General features: G+C 41.7%; 1 protein-coding gene across 1 annotated transcript in view; it reads right to left on the minus strand.

Moving 5' to 3' along the window:
* TNFRSF21 (TNF receptor superfamily member 21) overlaps positions 1 to 24,488 on the minus strand; it is a 68,962-nt gene that overhangs the window by 7,858 nt on the left and 36,616 nt on the right. The window contains exon 4 of the mRNA XM_034991507.1: positions 17,404 to 17,669. Coding sequence (XP_034847398.1) covers positions 17,404 to 17,669 — 266 coding nt within the window. The remainder of the gene's footprint in view (positions 1 to 17,403; positions 17,670 to 24,488) is intronic.

The raw sequence follows: 24,488 nt of genomic DNA on the forward strand, positions 1-24,488 counted from the left end.
AGCACTTACTTGTCTACACTTTGGTTCTCAGGGACAACATTACATTGGACAACACGGCCAGTCAATATAGTGCCCTGTTCTTGCTTAAAAAAAGAAATTCCTGCCCCCAAATCACATGCCAACAGACTAAGGAGTCCACCCACCCATTTCCTGAACTTAGTTCAAAACTTTAAATATTTAATTTTTTCTCCACTTTTACCAGAGGATCCTACCCATGGAAATTAAATGCATGATTTCCAACATCATTCAGAAAGACAGAATGCTGCAGAATGCTCTCTTATAATTAACAATGAGTCAAGAGAATATGAAAATGCCCCTAAAAATGGTTTTAGCATCGCCACAGTGGGGCTAACAACCATAGCCAAAGCCCGAGATCACGTGACAACCATCTTCCTAGAAAATCTATTCAGCTACTAAGTGTAGGTATCCCTTGCTTTATGCAGGATACACAGCACCCAGTTGCATTCCAGATTTCTCTAAAGCTATTTGCATTTTTTTCCTATAAGAAAAGAAAACCTTGCTCATAGAAACTTAATTTCCTTCCTCCCTTGAACTTACTCTTTACAATACCCATCAAAATTGCATTGCAACACAGCAACTCAAGCATTGTATGACCTATGATAGCTCTAACTGAAATGAAGTCATCAGGATATGTGGAATAAATTAATTCTTTATTGATTCAGAAAGTTCACTGCTGAGTTCACAGCAAATAAAGAACACCTCTAAAAAGACTTAGATACTAAAAGACAAATACTCTATTTTTTTTAAAGTTCTTTTTTTTTTTTAAAGATTGTATTTATTTATTTGAGAGAGAGAGAGAGCACAAGAGGGGATAGGGTCAGAGGGAGAAGCAGACTCCCTGCTAAGCAGGGAGCCCGATGCAGGATTCGATCCCAGGAATCTGGGATCATGACCTGAGCCGAAGTCAGTCACTTAACCAACTGATCCACCCAGGCGCCCCAAAAGACAAATACTCTAAACAAGAAAGTCAGAAAAGAGTCTCATCCTCTTGCAAAAGCTGTAAACATAAACTTATCCAAATATTCACAAAATAGATTACAAGTGACTTAATTTATTCCTTATGCATCTTAGAGCCTTCCAAGTTCTCTACAGGGACATATTAATATTAACTTTTATAATTATAAAAACAATACATGTTATTTTTTAAAAGCAGTTACCACTGATAAGTATGTTTTCCTTTTGCTAACTTGAAAATGTTATGGCTGCTGTGGATCCTATTTATATTGGTAGCCAAGGAACAGGAGAGTTGGAAGATCACCTACTTGTCCGAGCACCTCTCTAGACTTTTGTTAAGAGTTCTCAGGCCTAAAAGGGCAACACTGCCCCCCCAACTTATTGCAGTGAGGTACATATTAAGCCTTAAGAGAAAGGCCTCTCGGGAAACTTGGCCAGTGAAGGCAATCTATCCACCAGATAATCGAAGTCCCTTTGCAGAAACTTAAAAGATACAATTCTTTTTGCCTCCCAGCCATGAGCTCATCATGCTCACTTGGAAGACTCACTGGGGAAATGAGGTAGAGACGGTAAGACACACAGAAAGGGGAGGAGGCAGGGATGATGAGGGGAGAGCTCCCCAAGCAGCCAAAACCAGACCAGTGGTTCTATTGTGTGAACTTCAAGAGCATGCAATTTATTTTGGCCAAATGAGCCCCCAAATGTCCTCCTGATTAGTTTCCATGCAAGTACACTTAGTCCTTCCAGATACTGTATTTATTAGTCCCAAGTGATAGAGGAAGAGAGAGAAATGGTTCACCTCCAAGTCCACAGCTGAGTCACACCTAACTAAAGCTGCTCTGCTGACCTGTTTTCCTTTTGATTACCAGAACCACTGAATCCAAGGAACCAGCCAAATGGATGAGGTAAACAAAGTATTGATTGAAATTTGGGGGCTTGAACACCTCTGGGCTATAGAAGTTTGTAGCCGCGTTAGTGAGAACGGGGACTGAACCTGTATTTGGGCTACGCTGGAATGAGCCATTTCCAGCTGTGTCCGGACAACCCTCTGCTCCTACAGGTTCCAAAGTGAAGTGCCCACTCCGGGTGCTCAGCTGAATTACAACCTGAAACTGAAGCTCAAAAATAAATCTTCTCTTTTAGTATCAAACCAAAAAGCACTTTCCCCGTCGACTGGCCCTTCTTAAGAGGATACGCTGTGGAGGCTGAAGAGTCTTCTAGTCCTTGGGGATGGTCCAGTAATGGGTGGTAAAGGAACATCCTTGCAAGTCTTGGTCATGGCAAAAGTGAAATGAAACAAGGTTCTAAGACTACCTTTCTTCCCTCCTATGATCTAGCAGCTTTCCTAAGTATACTCTCTGCCTCAGAAGCAGTCTTTCCAGCATGCATTGTAATGTTCCTCATAGTCAACTCCTAAACATCAAAGTCATTAATATCCTGGGATTTCACTGCAAGGGAAGAGAGGAAACAGACCTCTAACTGGCTGTGTGGTCTTAGAAAAATCCCTTCCCTCCTTAGACCTGTTTCCTCATTTCTGAACAAAAATGATAGACCAGGTCATCTCTGTTCAACTTATGTTTTATTTATTGTCTGCCCTCCTCTTGCTATGCCATTCTCCCCGCCCCCAACCCACCCGCCCCAACTCCCTTTCTCCTTTCAAGTTACCCCCCGACTGATTCACCCAACTAAGGTTTACCACTGCGTTATTTTCAATTACTACCCAATTACAATCTTCCTGTGGTTGCACAATCTGTTTTCATAAAACTAATTAACAACTTTGATGCATCAATGACCCCCTGAAATGAAGCATTAATTACCCAGCTTAGATGCTCCTTGCCAATCTGCTAAAGGGGTTCAACTTAACCCCTTGGCTCCAGGCACTACCTAGTTGGATTCGACATGGCCCCTTTTCCCCCACTCTATAGCCAGATATGCCTGATAGGTTCAAGAAGAAGCTTCCTTACAGTCAAAGGTTACCCTTTCCACTGAACTTTCCCTCCAGACCTCATTCAACACTTAGAAAGTGGGGAAAATCCTATGCCACATTTGTGAAATTTTCCATCACTTCAATAATGGTTTTTAAAAGCCCATTTGCTAAATTCAATGAAAACTAATTGCTATTCCATCTGAGCTGACCAGCTTGTTGCTCAGATCCAGTAAACAACAGGGACTTTAAGAAATAAACCAATACCAGTACTGTGCAAAATGATTCAGCATGAAATATAAGTAATCCATTCGCTGTGAAGGTAGTGCTTATGAGCTTCATCTGACAGATGAGAAAACTGAGCCTCTAAGAGGTTTGCATAACCTGCCCAAGGTCACAAAGCAAGGATTCAAGATCAGGTTCGTCTAGTTTCTAAGTGATCCTCCTTGCTGAGCTATGTCACTTCTCTGTCTGGACCCACTAGACATTTATAGGAAATGTCAAACCCCCATACACGCAATACAAGCAATTACATGACCACAAGATGCTGCTCTGGCTTCTGAGCCAGAGGGAAGGGGCAAAAGGCAGGGTCCACAAGGATCTGTAACTCAATGGCAAGCTCACACTCTCGCTCTGAGATAAAGATGAGAGATTCTGTAAATATCAGACACTTCAACTGTGGCCCAATAACTTGGCTTTGTATTTGAAAATATTCCAGATCCCAACAGACCAGTGACTGTTTAAAAAAAACAAACACATTCGATTGCCACTAAAATTTCATCTCAAAGGAATTACAGTCACAAATAAATACATAACTAAAATTATTTAAGGATGATGATAGTATGTCAAGCTTGTTACCCCTGCTCTCCCAAGAGCTCATGTAATCGAAATCAAATTAGATTTCATGACCTCCTATAGGTCTAGTAAGTACATAAGAATGGGCTCTGATAAAAGCAAGGGCTATCTCCCTTGACATATGAGTATCTAGATACTGAGTCTATGTAGTTCCTGTGTTTAGAGAACAGGAATGCAGATAATAAGGAGAGCTTTGTTATCTAAATCTATGTAGTTCCAGGATTTCAGATATAAATGAGGGTTCAGATAATGACAGTTACCAACTGTTTCTCCAAAAATTATCTGAATCTATTCTATTCCTAAGTTCAGATAGTGAATAATACCTGAGAAATACAATGATTTCTCCTTAAAAAAATGAAACAAATACAGCAGTGGTCCCCAACTTAATAAAAAGGAAAAATGAGTAGGAGACAATGACTTTATTCCTCTAGTGTGAATTCTTATTAAATTCAACTCAGAGTAAGAGGTCTTGGCAAGCATGATCCAAATTTACCCAGTAAAATTTTTTTTGCAAACAAAAATAAAAAAAGGACACGGGAAGGTGCTGATTCCTTAGCCCTCAGAAGTAGTATCAGTTTTAAAGAAATTTGGAAGGAAGTCTTGGAAATGGAAATGTGAACTAGAAATATACATGCATGTATATAGATAAAGCAAAGATGTTAAAATGTGAATTAACTGTTAAATCTAGTTGGTAAGTTTATGGGTGTTTGCTGTACTGTGTTTTCAACTTTTTTTGTTTCGTAAGCCTTATTTTTTAGTTCAGAAAATAATTATACAAGAGGGCTAACAGCCAAATAACTATAAGACAAAAATTCCCCAAACTTTTCCTAGGCTTCTGACTCTTTAGTCTGTTGTTGTCTTTCCGTCTTTCTTCTCTTGCCCAGTCCCTGCCACAGGAAAGGGAGATAAGGAGGTGCTTCCATTGCATAAGCAGGGAACGGGGCTAACACTTAAATCAAAATCATCAGTTGCCAAGCAGACATTGCTGGTCTTATGTGGTCTAGATCCCCCCAAGGCCACTGGAGGTCATGGGATGGAAGCTGCAACAGGAGTGCAATGCCAAGAAGCCCTGCTTAGCTTCCCTGGGAAGCCCTTTGTCAGACCACCACCGTAGCAGAGCTGAGTGGACACTGAGCCTCCGAGAGCTGGGAGCCCCAGCAGGTCCCACAGAATGAAGGAACTCACCCTTGGGAGGCTCAGAGGATTACCTTGGCCAAAAAATGACAAAGCCACTGGGAAATTGTTTTAAAAGACACCTTACACCCACCCTAGATCTATCCAAGCATAGCCTAATGAAAGTATTTTGTATCAGTTGCAACCTTCCTTAAGGCTATATTTAAACTTTATCCCAGGTTAGCTGGCCAGAGTGTGTTTCTCCCTGAACTACCCCAAGCCCAAGTCAAGGTAGTTGCCAGTCTTGCGTGTATATGTCATCCATCAATTCTGTTTATTTCTAAGAGTTAACTTCAAAACTGAATCCCAAAGCCTACGAATCCACCCACATTTAAGTCAAGGTGGCCAATCCTTGCCCTAAATAAGGGATCTGTTCCTCTCCTGGATGCAGAGGGGAAGAGCCAGAGGAAGCCCCAAGTAGTGCTGTAGGAAGCTGCTAGAGCTGGTAAGAACCAGCTGGCTCGGGGAGGGTGAGCCCCGCCCAGCTGCAGGCGCATGTGTCTGTAAGCTGTCCCGGCTGCGGACATCAACAGTAACACTGCAGCCCTGAGCTGACTCACGGACTAGAAAGGAAGTGATTAGATAAGAGTAAGTGGGCTCTCTTAGTTCAGAGCTGGAGCTCACTCACATTCAGACATACTGCTGAGCCTTACAAAAGCTCAGCCCCATGGACACATGAGGAGATCATGCTGCTGGAAATGACGTGGGCTTCCTTAAATTTCACTCACTGAGAACCCATTAGGAAGCCTTTCCCACAAAACAGCCTTTGAACAATTCTAACCATGAAAAGAAGTTGCATGAATCTTACAAGCTTGCCTTAAGGCGTTGTGGAAGATAGAAAGGAACTTCATAGGAAACTCATGACCTTGAGGTAAGAAGGCTCAAGCTCATCTCAGTGACTCAAAGTGTTTTGAACCTGCTCAATTTGATTAAATTAGTATTATTTAATAAAATTATTAGTTGGATGCATTCTTAGAATTAGAACTATACCTGGTACATAATTCCAAAAGTATGAAAGGGGCTACCATGAACAATACTTCTCCCTCAGCTACTCAGTCCCCCTGCTGGTGGTGACTCTTACCAGTTCCTCGTGTCCTCTTCCACACAGTCGATATACCAATAAATAGGTAATATATAGTCTCCACCTGATCCCAGCTCTTCTGTATTTATTACATTTTTTTACTTTTACTTTTTTTTAACACAATATGGTGGCCGAGCGCACCCACTGTTCTGCACTTTGCCTTTTTTCCATTTAAAAACAGTTCTTGAGGTTAGCACATAAACGGCTGACTAACTCCTTTCGACAAGTGCAGACTGTTCCACTGTGTGGACGTTCCACAACTTACACGACCAATTCTCTGTTGAAGGGCATTTATGCAGAGGAATACTTGGACTTGCAATTTCTACACACGTGGCGGAGGTAGGTGCGACTACATGTAGGACATATTCCTGGGAGTGCAAGGTCAGTAGTCAACTGCCATACGCTTTGGTAGATAATACAGATGGTTCTCCATAAGGGTTGGGCGAATGTACACACACATTAGCAATGGATACTGTGCTTCTTTCCCTACACCCTCACAACACAAAAAAAATGGTGTCATACTTTTCCCTCTTTACCATCTAAGAGCTTAAAATTGTATCTCAGTGTAGGTTTCCATTTTAATTCTTCTTATTCTGAACAAGGCTAAAAAACCTATACCTTTAAGAATCTTCAGTATTTCCTTTTCTGTGAACTCTCTTGTTCACAGACTGCCCATTTTTCTTTTGGGTCATTGGTCTCTTAATTAATTTGTAAAAGCTCTTCATTTTTTTTTTTTAAGGCTCTTAACCCTATGTTGCAAACAACTTCTCCCAGTCATTATTCTGTCTTTTGATTTTGCCTATGATGCTTTCTGGCTTGTACATTTATTGTTAAGGAGTTGATTCTTTCTTGTATGACTTCAGTGTTTTCTATCATTGTCAGAAGAGACTTACCTACTGTTGTGAGATTAAAAACAAAGAATTTCCCCGTGTTTTTTTCTAGTTCTTTTTTTGGTGACAAGTCATTTTAATGGTTGGTCATTCCATGTCCCTTGACAAAGCCCAACTGTGGATAAATCAAAGTTTCTCTGTGAAAAAAAAATGTAATGGGAAAATCAGGAGTGACAGCTGATGCTCCCAAAGAATATGAGGAATAAGTGTTTAAAATGTTGAAATCAACTGGTGTATCATAAAACCGACTGTTGACCATGGTGCAATTTCTCATTAGCAAGTGCATCTGCTATGGGCACATGAGTTATAACAGATCAAGAGACAGTCTCATAAACATAGGATGGAGAAGCTAGGCCCAAACTGGAAGCTATGAAGCTTTATCCAGATATGAGTTTTGTCTCCAAAAATAAGTAAAAATATGATATCCAGCACTGGTAGTTGATGGAGAAAATAAGCTTGTTTTCACAATATTGATTCTGATTTCCTCTCAGTGGATTCTTTGAGAAAGTCAGTAAGGGTGTGTATTAAGGGGTGGAAAGTGTCATCAACTAATAAATTCGGCCTTTTCTGAACATGGAGGCACTGTGTCTCAGGAGAAAAATAAAAGGCCACTTCAAATCCACAGAATATCGTCTAAATTGTGGCTCATACCTATCCCTCCTATAAAACTGTCAGCATCTTCAGGGAGGATTCCCTGTTTTTGTGTTTTGTTTTGTATGTGTTTTGTATGCATGAGTTTTCATCTAGTATCTCCAGTGTCTGGCACAGGGCTCGAACCATAATGGGTGTTCCATTTGTGTTTACTAAATAAGTTGCTTATGTTAATCGATCTTATCCTTAAAGGCAATTTTAAAAAGAAAAAAAAAGAGCATGTGTGAATACATGTTAAGAGAGAGAGTGTATCGATCTCAAGACCCCAAGAATCTGCTTCTAGACTTCTCCTTATAAACTGTACACTCAAGCTCAACTATCATATTTTATTAATTCTATGGTGTATATTTTTTCACATTTTAACATCTCTCAAATAGGGATATATCTTACAACTATAAATGGTAATGTTTTAATAGCTTCCTTAGTCGTGTGTATAATGGCGCATCATACACTGAACATGGCCTTCAACAAAATACAGAAATATGTCTGAATTCTAATGCCAACCTATACCTCTCAGGACCATGAAAGCTTGCTAGGTTATCACAGATGTCAAGAACCCAGGGTTTGGGAAACAGTAGATACTCAGCAAATGTTGGTTCCCTTTCTCCTTAATGTGCAGAGTGGTATCATTTGCTCCTGAGTCAGCAAAGGAGAATGCAGAATTCAAATTTCAACATAGAAGATAGCAGCAAACATGTATTGAGCCCCTATTCAATGAGCCCCTGCACTCAAAGTGCAGAACTGGGCATTTATCTATATGATCTCTGGTATCTACACTCTCTCTAATCCTCCCCAGATCCTTACGGGCAGCTATGAACTTAAGAAGTCAAAAGTCAAATTGTTGGATGCACCGGTCCCTTCTATTAGTTCTTAGAGATTCAAAGTTCGAACTCCAGCCCTGCCATGAAGTGAGACATCGTACCTTTATTCCTGTACTTTTCACACTGCACAACAGTGAAAGCTTTCTGAAAAGCTTGCAACCGAGCAAAACACAACAAGATTCTCAGTAAAACAAGTGTTCTTTGCAGAGTCAAAGGCTTGAGAAGCCCTTGGTGTGATCAAGTAGGTAGGGCTCCGTAGGCAGAAACCAGATGGAAAATCTCAGGGATGAGGACCAAAATCCAGTCTTGAAAGAAACTACAGTCTGGTTTTTTTTTTCTTTAAAAATGACTTTCAGGGGCGCCTGGGTGGCTCAGTTGTTAAGCGTCTGCCTTCGGCTCAGGTCATGGTCCCAGGGTCCTGGGATCGAGCCCCACATCGGGCTCCCTGGTCTGCGGGAAGCCTGCTTCTCCCTCTCCCACTCCTCCTGCTTGTGTTCCCTCTCTCTCTGTGTCTCTCTATGTCAAATAAATAAATAAAATCTTTAAAAAAAAAATGACTTTCAAATGGACAAATATATGTCTGCTATTGTTTTCTATGTGTTTTTTGGTGGGTCAGTACCCCTGCCTTCCTCTACAACCTTATAATTTCCTGTGTACCCTTCTGTTCTAACATCTGCTGATCACACTGAATTGTCATTATTTGCACAAGAGTCTCCATCTCGGTGACTGAGCTACTGAAAGGCCCGGAGACCACCTTCCTTTACATAGTACCAGAAACACAGCTGGTGCTCGACAAAAGGTTGTTGACTAACTAAATGAAACCTTGGAATATAATAAGTAGAACGGCCTGAAACGACACTGAACACCTAACAGCTTATTCACAGATCTCGCTTCTTTGTACACGATGACCGCCCTCCCCACAAGCACAGCTAAAAGGACCTGGGCCTCCTGTGTGGCAGCAATCCCTTTATAAAGTCCCCTTCTCACCACACCAGGGGTTCCCCAGAGCCCACAGTCACACGCTGCAAAGAAAGTAACTTGACCTCAAATGCCCCTCAGCGCTGTGGTCACACGGCAGAGGGCAGGCAGAGGGCAGGCGCAAGATCCAGGCGAGTTCAGCTAACAACTTAGGGCCTGGGGGTAGTAATCCTTATTTTCTCAGAGATGACCAACTAGCACATTAAAGACAAAGACAAATTTGAACAGCCAAAAAGCCAGCAGTTAAACCTACAGCTGGTATTTGCCTCAACGCGCCCTCACTGTGTTAAATTTCTGAAAATAGCTGGTCTCAGTCAGACCATAGATAAGGACAGTTGCATCCTGCAGCTGGTAAACAAAAAAAATAAATCAGCAACTGTAATTCCCTCTGTGCAGAAGCAGTGGTGCTGTCCTTGCCAAAACAGAAAGCCCAGTGCTCCTGGCGCTGTTGAGATTCAAAGCCATCCAGTCTCCAAACGCTGTCTACTCTAGTGGGGGGGGGGGGGGGGGGGGGGGGGGGGGGGAGGGTCTCTGGGACATAGGTCTCCTGCATGGTTTCTGGAAGGGATCAAGAATCTCATTCTACTACACGGCAGCCCACAACAAGGTTGGCTTCAGGTCCACTAGTGTAGTTTTACTCTATCTAATCTAATGGAAGGAGGGAAGGAATGATAAGATACTCCCCTGCCTGACGAGCCCCAATTCTTTTTTATTTTAAAGATTTTCTTTCTTTCTTTCTTCCTTCCTTCCTTCCTTCCTTCTTTCTTTCTTTCTTCCTTCCTTTCTTTCTTTCTTTCTTTCTGGAGGGGAGGGTGGAGGGAGAGGGAGAGGGAGAGAGGATCTCAGGCAAACTCTGCACCGAGCACAGAGAGCCCGACGTGGGGCTGATCTCACAACCCTGAGATCATGACCTGAGCCCAAACCAAGAGTCCAACGCTTAACCGACTGAGCCACCCAGGTGCCACCCCAGCACCAATTTTTTACATTTGTGAGTCTCTGGTCAAAGCAGACAGCTGAAGTAACACTTCATATTATTTTAAATTCTTGTGGTTGTTTTTAAGATTAGCATTTTTTAATGTACATAAAATTCCTTTTTCCATCCCTTATCAAAATAAGACAAAAAAGGGATACTGAAATTCAAATCACAATTACTGCCGAACCTAGCCAGTAAGCATCGCTTTACTACCTCACTTTCTTCTATCCCACAGTTTAACAAAACAGTACTTCATTTAATTCTGATAACTACTTGATTTCCCATGTTAAATAGAAAAATCTGAGTCCGAGAAATCATTTACCCAAGGTTTCCTATAGAGAAAAAAAACAAGTCCACCCCCTCCAAGCAGTGGAAAAAAAGAAAAAGAGCGCACTGGTTAAGCCTATTTGAATACACCAAGTCCAGGAAAGAAAAGGAAAGAGCAAAAGAGGGGAGGGGGAAGGGGAGGGGAAGAGGAGGGGGGAGGCGGGGAGAGGAAGGGGAAAGCAGAGGGGAGGGGAGGGGAGAGTAAACCTAGAAATTCAGTTGCTCAATTTTGTTTCCCTTTTTCTGACAGCCAGTGAGAAAGCAGACCATTATCTTCACACATACCATCACCTTTGTTTCTTCACTAGAGAAAACATCCCCAGCCTAGGAACATTTGCTCAGGCAGTAAGGAATAAATATTTACAATTAGCTGGAATTTCCAGTTCTTGGGCACTGAACCCGGATGGCAACCCTGATACTCAACCGCCCACTTTAAGCAGTGTTGGAACTGGAGGTGCCTCCCCACCCGACAGTCAGTAACGAACCCTCAGTGTTCAGGATTTAAAGGATCCATTCTGTGAATGAGTTGGTGCTACTTAGGAGCCTTCTTCCATCTTGCTTGCCTCTAGAATCGGGAAATAATTGCAACTATGAATAGTAAACATTCACCAGGTACTTACTGTGGGACACACTCAACTAATCCTCACAACAGCTCACAGGACAGGCACTAACGGGGTTCCCATTTCCTCAAGAACAAACTGAGGCAGAGAGCCAGGTAACTTACCAGAATGTTCCCAAAGTGATATGCTGCCAGGGCAGAATTTAACCTGGCACACATCTCTACACTCCTGTTCCCATTTGGGGCCGTAATGGCCGACTGATTAGCTATACATCCGGCAACTTCCCTCCTCCCACTCTTGTGGATTTCTTCCCTTAAACCATGTTAAGTATATATGTTTCTTCCATTCAACTGTAAGCTTCCTTGACAGCACTGACCCCATTTTATACTCATCTTTGTGTTGCCCAAAGTGTCTGGTAAAATACTGTACACCTAATTTGTTATGTAATATAGATAGGAACATAAAATCACGACATCCCCTTTGCTCTTTAGCAGGGGAAACTTAAATCCAGATATGAAAGCAGCAGGAGGAAATAACAGTCAAACTAAATTCTCTTTTCCAGCTATCCTTCAAAAACAAAGGGCACGGGTGCCCGGGTGGCTCAGTCAGAAGCGTCTGCCTTCGGCTCACATCATGATCTCAGGGTCCTGGGATCGAGTCCCAAGTTGGGCTCCCTGTTCAGCAGGGAGCCTGCTTCTCTCCCTCTCCCTGTGCCTCTCCCCTTGCTTGTGCTCTCTCTCTTTCAGAGCTCTCTTTCTGTCAAATAAATAAATAAAATCTTTTAAAAAGGGGGGGCAAATAATGCAATTTTTTTATTTAGTTGGCATTTTCCAGACACAGAAAAACAGAATTTATTGCTAGAAACCTGCACTAAGTATTCTTGAGGCCAAAGAAAAATGACTCACGTAGAAGTTGAAGCTGCAGAAAGGAATGAAGAACAACAGAAAAGATCAATATGCAGGTAAATCCATGTGAATCCTGACTGTGTTAAACCATGCTAATTATGCCTTTTGGGGGCTAAGAAATGTGTGGTGTTAAAATTCACGACAATAAAAAACATAATGCAAGAGAAGGATAAATAGAATTAAAGTCTCCTTAGGCTGTCGTGCTGTTTGGAAACAGTAAGAAGTACACACTTAGGAAACGTCCCCCATGATTTAAGTGTGCAAGTTGTAATCTCTATGGGAACCATTAAAAGTAAAGTAAAACATTTATAACAAGCCACAAGAGGAGGAAAAGTGGAATAATAAAAAAAAAACTTGATTAATACAAAGAAGGCAAGAAAGAAGAGAGAAAAAAAAAAGAGAGAGAGAGGACAAATACAAAAAAAAAAAAATCAGATGGTTTTTATATTTATATTATATTTATATATATAAATATATTTATATTAATTATATATATATTTATTTATATATATATAAATATATAAATTATATATATAAATATATAATATAAATTTTATATTTATATATATATAAATATTTATATTATATTTATATATATAAATATAAATATATTTATATATATAAATATATATATTTTCCAAATATATGAGGAATTACATGAGAAATGTAACCACACTGAAATTCTCTAATTCAATGACAAGCACTGTCGGACTAGATTTTTTTTGAAACCTTAAATATATACTGCTTACAAAAGACTTTCTTTAAATAAAGCCTCAGGAAAAAAAAAAAAAAAACAAAGTAAAAGGATGGAAAAAAAGAGATAGCATACATTTTTGAATGCTGTATTAGGGTTTTTAAATAGCTTTGGCAAAGTCCCAATAACTTCCAACTATTGTCCCACTGCTTTGCCGCGTCTACCAAATGCTGATGCCCTGGACGGGAGGAACGCACAGGATTCTGGAAGGCTGCAGACGCTGAACTCGAAAAATACAACACATACCTCCGATAAAGAAAGAGTCAGGAAGGTGAATGGACAAATCAACTGGTACAATCAGACAATGGAATATTATTTGGAGCTAAAAAATGAGCCATCAAGTCATGCAAAGACATGATGGAGCCTTAACTGCACGTTACTAAGTGAAAGAAGCCCATCTGAAAAGGCTGCATGATTCCACCATAGGACATTCTGGAAAAGGCAAAATCATGGAGACAGTAAAAAGATTAGTGGTTGTCAGGGGTGGGGTAGGAGGGAGAACAGTCTCAATATTCTGTATGATAGTATAATGATGAATATATGTCATTATACATCTGTCCATACCTAAAGAATATACAACTTAGTGAGCTCTAAGGTATCGGCTTAGGGTGATTATTATATGTCAGTGTAGATTCATCCTTGGTAAAAAATGTACCATTCCGGTAAGTGATATTGACAGTGGGGAAGGCTATGCAAATGTTGGAGCAGAAGGTATATGGGAAATATCTGTACCTCCCTCTCAATTTTGTTTTAAACCTAAAACTGCTCTTAAAAACTTAATTTTTTTTTTTTTTTAAAAAAAGGACCCGGGGCACCTCAGTTGGTTAAGTGGCTGCCTTTGGCTCGGGTCATGATCTCAGGGTCCTGGGATGGAGCCCCGCATCGGGCTCCTTGCTCAGGGGGGAGCCTGCTTCTCCTTCTGCCTGCCGTTCCCCCTGCTTGTGTTTTCTCTTTCTCTCTCTCGTTCTCTCTGTGTCAAATAAATGAATTAAAAAAAATAAAAATTAAATAAATAAAGGACTCGACAGTACACCAAAAAGTGAATATTATTATATAATATTTTTAGTACACAAAGAAATTTTTTAAAACAAGAAAAAGTCAGACTGGGATGCATTTAATTAAAAAATGGCTAATAGGCCACCATGGTTAATAATGGACCAGCTGTTCCTGACAGAGGTAAATAAAAGGCACACCAGGCTAATCCTTTGAGTGGAATATAAGATGGGTGCTCTCAGGTTCATGAATAGGAAAAAACATTAACCATTTTCAAATAATACACACACAGTCATTTTTACACATTAAGGTTCCATTAACTCCTAGGGCCAAGTCTCAAGTCCCCAGCAGGACCACAATACACAAAGAATACAAATCCATCATCAAGTGGGAAGAATAAGTCTCAATTATGCCCCCTGCATTCTGTCTTGTTTGACTCAACTAATCTCAGAGATAACCTGCAGACAATTACATACTGTGTGATTAGTAAGAGCTGACCGGCAGAAATCCATGCTCCTTGGCTATTAAAATTAGAGTCAGGAGCTGGGTCCACAATGTGGCTAGACAATGATGGGCATTATGAAAACATGGACCGAGAAGCTTAATATTGGCTTCTTAGCCTCCGTCATCACACACAGGCTACACTAGAAACACAGAGAAAGCTATAGGATGCACTGATGTCCCTCTCCCTTAAAAAATAAGTAACAAAATAGATATTAGAATCTTGGATATAGACGAGATAAGAGGAAAGAACTAAAGGGTACAAGAGTTTGGCACTTGGGGACTACGTATTTTGTTTTGTTTTCTTATTCACTGACGCTGTGATTTTTGTTATGAATCACTCTCCTTGATATGCAGTCTTCTCCACAGAGACTTTGGGCCCACCTTTCCCAGCACCTGTGACAGTGCCTGGAATAAAGCAGGTGCTCAGTAGGCATTCATGGACCTCAAAAGAATCATCAGAGAAACATACAAGTAATTTGTTACAGTTAATACTCCACCACCATCATGACCCCCTCCAAAAGAGAAGTAACTCCGAACACTAGGACCAAATTCTAAATGCTGAGTGTACAACAGAAAAATGAAACAGACTTGCAGAATCCAAAAGCGAAGTAAGTTTTAACAATTTTTTTTGGCAAATCTGACCCAACGTTACAAATCTCAGTCAATGCTAATAAGGAAGAATGGGTTGTCACACAAACCACTGTCTGCTCTCCTGAAACCGAAATGAGGAGGGCCTCCCTCTCAATTTAGCACAAAGCCCTACCTATCTTTTCTCGGGTGCCCCTTCAGCTTAGTCATTTGATGAAATACTTTAAATCACAAAAGTAACCTGTTTTCACTGCAGAAAAAAAAAATCACTTCTTTTTTTTTAAGATTTTATTTATTTATTTGAGAGAGAGAGTGAGAGAGAGAAAGAGCACAAGAGGGGGGAGCAAGAGAGGGAGAAGCAGACTCCCTGCTGAGCAGGTAGCCCGATGTGGGACTCGATCCTGGGACTCCAGGATCATGACCTGAGCCGAAGGCAGTCGCTTAACCAACTGAGCCACCCAGGCACCCCAAAAAAATCACTTCTAATTGTACCACCTGGAATTAGTAATGTAACATTAACATTTGTGCTTTTTCATTTCTCCATGTTTATGTTTTCCCGTGGTTATATTTCTAATGAGAAACCTCCTTTTTCCTTAAAAATTCATCATAATCATCTTTCCACTTTATCAAATATTCCATTTAACCAAATCCTAACACTGCATCAACCACATTTTACCTTTCTTGTAAGTATCATCAAAAAGATCTAATGACTTATTCTCCAGTATCTGGATCCTTCTTCAGGTCTGCTGCTCATCTTACCAGCTCTTAAAGTCAACATTCCAAGGAAGCCCATTCATGTTTGAGCCACACTTCTGATATCGTTCTCAGGAAGTTACAAGACATTGGTGTGTGCCTTTGAATGTTTACCATCCCTTCTATTCATAAATATTTTTTTCTGAAATTCCACATCTCAAAGAAGTTAAAAATATGCCAGGAGTTTAAAGACCACTTTCAGCATCATTTAGCACTATAAACTTTATCCAGTCACATAAATAAAAGATCCACCTGATAAATGTTTACTTTCATAGTGAAGAAATACTACACTGTTCATATAAAAAAGAATAAAAGCACTTGGACCTCTTAAATATATAAAACTGAGTCCCTTGATATACAAAACTTGGTACAGAATGGTCGTAAATTACAGTTGATGGGGGAAAGTCTCTCTCCAGCTCTTTAGATAATGAGTTTAGAGCACTGGAAAATAACAGCAACAGAATGGCCTTTTAAATTTTAAGTGGGTTTTATCAGGTCTCGGTGGCAACATTTCCTTTACTTTGGGAATACATTCGGAAACTTTAATCGAAGTCTGTGAGACATATAAGTCAATACCCAAATTTGTACTTAATTCATGGCCTTTCAGGGATGCATACTATGAGTAAGGAAAGGCTAAGTAAAATCAGTTACGTTATGATCATAACTACCATTTGTAAAACACCTTCAATGCATCAGGCATCCCATGTACTTTACCTCTAATCTTAATTAGCCCATTAAGGCTGGCTTACACATGAGAAAACAGAAACAGAGAAAGTTGAAGTAACTTGTCCTTGGTCACCCAGCTAATAAGTGTCAGAGCCAGGATTCAAATCCAAATGCCTGGCTCCAAAGTCAAAGCTCAGTGACCAGTGACTATTAGTAAATCACACTCCTGGGTCCCCTCAGTTCCCATCTGATGTGCAGACTGAACCAGCCCAAGAAGAAGGATCGATCAATCCTGTTACCCACTGCTGTCAGCACGATCTGCATCCTCAGAAGGTAAGATCGAGGCTCCCTAAACTATATCACAAAAAAATATCCTGGGGGCAATGGGTGGGTGGAGAGAGAATAGGGAAAAAAAAAAAATCTTCCTTCTTGGATTTGTTCCAAGTGTGTTACGCAAAATGAGACTTTACATGGGATAACAAGAAGCAGATCTGACTGTATAGTCTGATGCTAGAACATACCCCAAATAGGATGATTCTCAACTTTGTACATTAGCATTATTTAGGGAACTTTTTAAAATACTGATTTGTGGTCCTCCCCCTAGAGATTCTGATCTCACTGGTCTACAGTGGGGTCCAACTATCAGAATTCTTTTAAAGTTTCTAGATGGGGGCACCTGGGTGACTCAGTCAGTTAAGCATCTGCCTTCTGCTCAGGTCATGATCCCGGGGCACTGGGATCGAGCCCCACATCAGGAGAATCTGCTTCTCCCTCTCTCTCTCTGCTCCTCCCACCGCCTGTGCGCCCTCTCTCTCTCTCTCTCAAATAAATAAGTAAAATCTTTAAACTAATACAAGTTAAAAAAAAATAAAGTTTCTAGATGATTGTAATGGACAACCACTGAGAACCACGGCCCTAGAAGGGGAATGTGTGTTAACCAAAACACCTAACATCTGTATGTTTCCTTATTATATATCCCTGGTTCAGGGAGCAAAAGGTTAGTTGTAAAGACCAACAACCCAGGTACATTACCTGGGCCGTATCTTCCATCAGTCCCCGAATCTTCTCCACGACATCATTGCGTCGGTGCTGACGCAGGGCGCTGATTAACTGGGCGAGGCTGGCCTCGGGCCCCCGGATGGTCCAGTGCTGCAGAGCGGCGTAGGCCCGCTCATGGTCGGCCGTGTACCCGTTGGAGAAAGCAGCCACTTCTCTCTCACTGGCATTGCACAGAAACTGGTAGATGTCCTTCCACTGGCTTCCAACTTGGGCTGCGACGAGTTTCAGGATGTCAATCCCTAAACCATAGGGAAAATAAAATTAAAGACAAATCCATGGGATTGGCATGGGAGGGAAGGTCTTTCTATATGGCTACTCTATTCTAATGAATTAAAAAAAGAAGCACGCTCTCCCATTGTTACCTGTCAAAGGAATGGACTGCCTTCTCTAAGCACTCAGCATCTGCAGCCCCTCCTGGGGACGAATTAGGTGCCCTCCTGCAAATTTCACTTCCTGAATGTGGAGCGAGAAGAAGGAGCGAATCCTAGAAGGACAATAACTACCCCTCAAAAGGCTGTTTTGAAACAAGTGTAAACAAATAGAGGCCCCCCAGACCAAAAAAGTGGTGACTTCATGAAATTAAGAAAAAAGTAAACTACGGATTAAAACTGCCGTGGAGATGATCCAACACTGTCTGGATAAAGGGTCTTCGGATTCTAGCAATAGTGTCCTTTATGTCAGCCGACAGTGTGCCCAGCCATTCCAGCCCCAGGGAGGCACTCCTGAAGGACTTCTGGTTCCTGGTGCTCGAATCCTATGCTCAACAAGCAATTTTCTGATCTATTATTCAGTCTTGTAAAGTTGACCTGTACAGTTATAATGGAGACAACAACCAAAATGACAGTATAATAATAATCACTATAGTCTCCCGGGGTTTTATGTTAAGGTGTTGGCTCTTGGAACATCTTTATAAAGCATTAACATTCTAATTGCACAGATAAGGCAATAACACCTAGGAAAATTGTGATTTGCCCAGTATCACAAAGGTAGCTGGGTGGGAACTGAACCCAACTCACTGGACAGTGTATTCTATCGTCATTCTGGCTTCTCAGTCACTTGTAAACTGGGTCGGTGTGGGTCTGCAGTATGCAGATCTGAGGAGAGCAGGGTGAAATGCCAAGTCAAATCTCAAAGCTGCAAGCTCAGGATGAGCCCTTGGCACCAACCCTCTGTGAGGTGTGGCTTTCCCTGAGCAGCACGCTCTGGCGTCTTCCTCTTCAAAGCACCTTCTCTCTGTATTTATACACTGGCTTTGTCCAAACTGCTACATGGGGTCATAAAGAACCTCACGGTATGGGATCCGGCAGTTTACCACACAGGGGGGTGAGTCCTCTCAGCCAATACCATGTCTTTGAATGAAGCCATACCCACATGACCAGATACCAGAGTTATAATAGTTAACAATGTCTTTAAAACACTAACAACTAAAAAAAAAAAAAAAGAGTCAAGTTTCCAAGTGAAGTAGGAAAAAAAAGGGAAAAAGAATAAAGAAAAGCTTCCTATTACAGAGAATTGAATTTTTCAATTAACTAGAGGTTAACCAGGGGAAAACAATCTTTTTTTTGCTCCCATCGGTTGTTGGGGAAAATATCTATAAAATTAGCTCTCGATTTTTGCCTAAGAAAAGCACAATACTAATTCCAGAAGTTTCTTTGAAAATGGAGGACTTGGTGTTTCCTCAACATAAATCCTTACTCTGCCATGCCAGCCTGTAGAGGCAGCTGATCTGCAAGAGTGCATATGCATCCTGAATCAACCACCCACAAATGGCTTTTGAAAAGTAAGTTCCTAGTAGAAGGCTGCTTTCTTGTCGACTCTAAGAGTAGAATGCCACAGAATGAGGCATGACTGCAATTTTCACATGATTTTCCCTGGCAGTGTGAAATACACTTGAACCAGCTGCTTTTCAATTTTCAGGGCAATGTTTTAGCCAGATACAGAGCTTTTGATTTCAAGCAACAGACTCAAAAAAAAAAAAAAAATTCCATGTCCTATTTAAAACCCTGCAGGTAATGTTAAGGAGGAAACCAGCTCTTTGTGATTGATGTGGTAGGTTCCTCCAAATACCAAAAGGCACATTAGTCCCTGAATCTTAATTTAGGTTAATTTGACGAAGGCCCACAGTGCCTTACATGAAAACATGACTGCATTTTCTTGTACATGGGACCTTTGCTTAAATCTTCATAATGCCGAAGACAGTGTGGCTTTGGGCAAACCACTAACTGTCATGTCCATTTCCCCATTTGTACAATAGACATACTCACTATGGTCCCTGGGGATGAGCTGATTAACATTTTCTATAGAGTTGATTTATTTTTGGAAGTACCCCATCATTATAAATGTTCCATATACTGAACACTAAAACTTAAGACTAAATGCATTTCTGATGCAAATACATGCCTTTATAGAGTAATTACAGAGTTTAAAAGGCTCAAACGTAACAACAGTTTCCTCTTCCAAAACCCAGCATTTATACTTTCTTTTCAGCCACAAAATAAAGAAAAATGAGGAAAAAAAAGAAAAACACAAAGAATGGACACAATGAGATTTTCCTTCAACCAACATTGACTGGAAGCTAAATTTAAAGCCCACAAATCAGGTCTCATCTCACTTTTTTTCCTAGGAAAACGTGGAGTCGATGCGCGGGAGCTGCCCTGGGTCAGCAGTGTTCTTGGGCACAGCCCCCTCTCATGGCCCAGTTGATAAATCTAAAGATGCCAGAGAGAATGGCTGGTGACAGCAGTCTTCCAACATGGTGCGGGGTCCCGACCCCGCAGCAGGGGAGGGGCCCCTAAGCGCACTGCACCTTGTCCCCACCCCACCAAAGGGGAAATTAAAGCTTGCAGGGTATTTCAAGAGTATTTGTTGAGCAGTCACTGCGGGTTCCTGGGTTTGCTGGACTGAGAACCCTTACAAAATTTTAATGCAGAAAGAATTTATCCCCAAGAAAATCAAGTAATGCCAATGAAACATAAAATTTGATGGACTTTGAAAGTGTTCTTTGTTCAGAAAAAAGTTTTAAGCAAAACAAAAGAATACAACTACAGAGCAAAGCAGGAAGATAATTAAACCAGATTAAGAGGGTTACCTGGGGGCTGGGGCCCGGAGGTGGAGGTTCCTGGGTAAAGAAACAGAAGGGACTTCCAAGGTAGTCACAAGGCTCTATTTGCTAAACTGGATGCTGGGGAAATGGGTCTTCCTTTTATCTTATTACTTTATTATTGGTTCAAGGTCAGCTAGCTAGTTAATGGTACCTCTGTTGCGGTTCATAGGGAGGGAACATGGTGCAGTAAGGAGCTTTATTATATGCTGGAATTATGAATGCACTCGGGGTTGGATATGATGTGTATGCTTTCTTCCTGACCTGTTATTACTGACCAAGCAGATGCTGGTAAAGTTTTCTCTGGGGCGAAAAAGTTTATTTCTTTTCTTTACAATTTCTTTAAAATTATGGTATGGTACCCTTGGGGGTCGGGGGAGAGAGAGGGGTCAACAAACTTTTTCTGTAAAGGCCAACAGTAAACATACTAGGTTTTGAGTACAGGGAGGTCTCTTGCAATTCCTCCTGCAACATGAGATGGCCCATGGCTATATAGTTCACCAACCCTTGAAACTGTTGCAATTTTAAGGGACCATAGCTAAATTACCAAACGGAATAAAAATTTAGAAAAACATTTTGTTAAACACCCCTCCACACACACACACACACACACACACACACACACACGACGATGCAAATTCCCACCCCAATTATGAATGTGACATAAGGGTTAGGGAAATGGAGACCAACTCGCTGGCTGACAGAGTGCCCCAGTCCCCTGTCCCATCAGAGTTCCAAGTTTTCATCGAGACTGGAGACAGATGTGTTCAATCAATCTGACCCCTTTAGCTGAAAGTGATGCCAAGTCTCTTTTTTCGTAGGTTGAAAACAACACATCCCTCAACCCACCAAAGTGCTGACAGGGGTATGGAGCTTAACTTTGCTTTTCCTGTAATGTCAGGTCCTAGAGCTCCGAGAATGAAGCTTCTAAAGAAATCGTCACGGGCGCCTGGGTGGCTCAGTTGGTTAAGCGACTGCCTTCGGCTCAGGTCGTGATCCTGGAGTCCCAGGATGGAGTCCCACATCGGGCTCCCTGCTCAGCGGGGGGTCTGCTTCCCCCTCTGCCCTCTTCCCTCTCGTGCTCTCTGTCTCTCATCCTCTCTCTCAAATAAATAAATAAAATCTTTAAAAAAAAAAAAAAAGAAAGAAAAGAAATCGTCACAGGAGTCAAGCAAGCCCCTATCCACCAGACGCTGTTCGTGCCAGGAGCTGTGTGCGAGAAGGTGGCCCTAGCCCCAAGACAGAGCTTTTGAATTGTAAGGGGCAGGTAGTGGAAAGATCATGAACTTGGCCATCACGAGCTATGGATTCAAATGCCATGACTTGTCAGTTGTGTGACTTTGAAAAACGAGCACCTCTACAATTTCAGTGTCCACATCAATAAAAGGACAACACCACCTCTCCTCTCATAGGGTAGGTAAGGCGATTTATGGGATCACGTAGTAAAACCAGCAAGCCAAGAGTCTGAGCGCACATCAGTTTTGCTTCCTCCATCCCCGCCATCTCTGCACCGACAAGTCATCAGGGCAATGGACCTAAAAGGTGGCGGGAGTTTTGCAGACATGGGTTTTAGTGCCAGGAGACTGTAGGTACTGGATGATGAAGGCAAGCGCCACAATCCTGGCTTCCTGTGCTTTCCAGCACCTCACTAGTACATGTCAAAAGGGGCACCACCGCCCTGAAGATCTTATCGGGGTGACAACATTAATTTGAGGCTCAATTTTTTAAGCTCCACGTCAGCTCCAGTATGCAAAAAAAAGAGTTCCACCTCTTTTCATAAAAACCTGAATTGACCTTTATCATCAGAGAAGGTATTAGAGCTCTTTCCTTGTAGAGATGAACACCTGAAATGAGTGCCATCCTTAAGAACCCACATTAAAGCCTCGCTGGATGAGGGTTGAAGGACAGTGATGACAGAGCCCGAGTAAACAAAGGCCATTTATAACGCACAACACAGCACCCCGTTTCACACTCTGCACCCAGCTTCGCACAGAATGGGTTCATGGGAGACATGAGCAGGTTATAGACTTTGGTACCAAACTTATGGTACCACCATATGATGGTACCAAATTCTCATCATTTAAAAAATTCAAGTATTCCCACAGCATCTCCCAATGCTTGTGAAATGTAATGTCAGTTCTCATTATTCTTCTAGAAAGAGAGACAGAGGGACAAATAATGAGAAAATTCCCATCGAGGTAATGAATACACAACCTCCTCCCAGGACAGATGACTCCACAGTTATCCCCAGATGACTCCACAGTTATCCCCATACTGGTTTCTCTACACAAAGCAGTCTCCCGTGAGGCACACAAAACACAGGAGACAATGAGCTAAGGTTCTCTCCCTTCTACCATCACCCTAATTCCTGCCCCCAGACATTGCTCTTTATTAGCACATGCTGTGACCTCAGGCTTCTAAACGGCAGGTACAGGGGCAGCACATCCAATGTATGTACAGAGCAATGTATGTCAAGTTCGAAATCTGAATACAAGTGTGGCTTTAGCCTTCCTAGAATTGATGTTCTTCCCTATACAATGGTCATGTCCTCACTAAAGCCTTTTCTGACCACCTTCTGCCCAAGCCCCATGTCAACTTTGACTATCATTATCTCCATCACCTCCCAGAGCCTAGCACATACTAGGAATACAATGAATATCTTGAATGGATGAATGAATGAATGAATGGGAGCCTTTTTTGTCAGCTTCCCCTCTTGCCCCTACACACACTTTTATCATCTCATTAATCTCTACGGCTGCAGCCACTGAGAACCTGGGGGGCCACATGCCAACACACCCTTGTCGTGAAGCCATGCCAGATCAATCTCATGTGGTCCCCGATGGGTAGAAGCTGGGCTTCCTGGCACAGGAACCCCATTCTTGTGCAGGAGCCTCTCCGTCTGGCGGTGCCCTCCTCCCCATCAGGGTGGTCCACCATGTCCATGTCAGGCACCAGAAGAAAAGTCTCCTGGGTTCTGCCCCTGCAGAGAGCAGCTGTCTAGACCAAGGTCTGTCTGGCCTGATTACACAGTAAGTGCTTCTAAAAGCAACAAACTCGAAACATGCGCATGTGTTTTGTAGTAACTAGTATATCATAGGATGATTTAAAAATGGGCTATCAACAGGGATCACTCCCAATACATCACACAGGAAACTGCTTTATCAGCGCTTGGGAGCTCAGAATGCCCCAAGTTAAAAATACTCCTTCCCTAGTTGAAGTACAAATGTTAGAGGAACTGCTTAGACTTCATTTTAACCCAAAAAGTGACTTCTAAAGCAGAATTAATCACTATCTTATTGAAGGTTCAATGGACAATCATCGTAAGTTCAGATGAATTCCCTAAGCTACTGACAAACCTGTGCAAAGGTCTGTCTCATCAAGCTAATGATGGACTGTTCACCAATGACAAGTTCTATCAAAACAGTAGACAATTTTCCAGATGGAAAAACCAGATGCCACTGATGCGATAAGGAAAACCAATAACCTTTTATTTCATTCCATGGAGAAAAACAAAAAGCACAAAGCCAAAAATCCCTCCTTCCTCCTGGTCTTAGTCTGTGTCTGAAGTTGTTCGTTTATTTATCCAACAAAAATGTATAGAGCAGTGACTCCATCCCCTGACACTATCCTAGGCTCTGGGGGCATGGTGGGACACGGAGCAAAACCAAAGCCTTTCCTTGTGAAGGCTGCATTCTCCTGGGGGACACAGGAAGAAATAAAATATTTAGTGATAGATAGTGAGGCCTGCTGAAGAGAAAAATAAAGCAGGGACCAGGGATGGGAGGGCAGGACTGCCATTTTAGATATGGGGCCTTCTTCCTCAAAGCTAAAAGGTGGCCTCGCTGAGGTAACATTTGAATCAAGACCTAAAGGAGGTAAGATAGCAAGTCATGCAGGTTATGTGAGGGAATGGACTCCTCGGCAGAAGGAACAGCACGTCTGCGGGATAGAAGGGCGC

The sequence above is a fragment of the Mirounga leonina genome, unplaced genomic scaffold, assembly GCF_011800145.1.
Source record: "Mirounga leonina isolate KUSES-001 unplaced genomic scaffold, KU_Mleo_1.0 Mir_53, whole genome shotgun sequence".
Lineage (NCBI taxonomy): Eukaryota > Metazoa > Chordata > Mammalia > Carnivora > Phocidae > Mirounga > Mirounga leonina.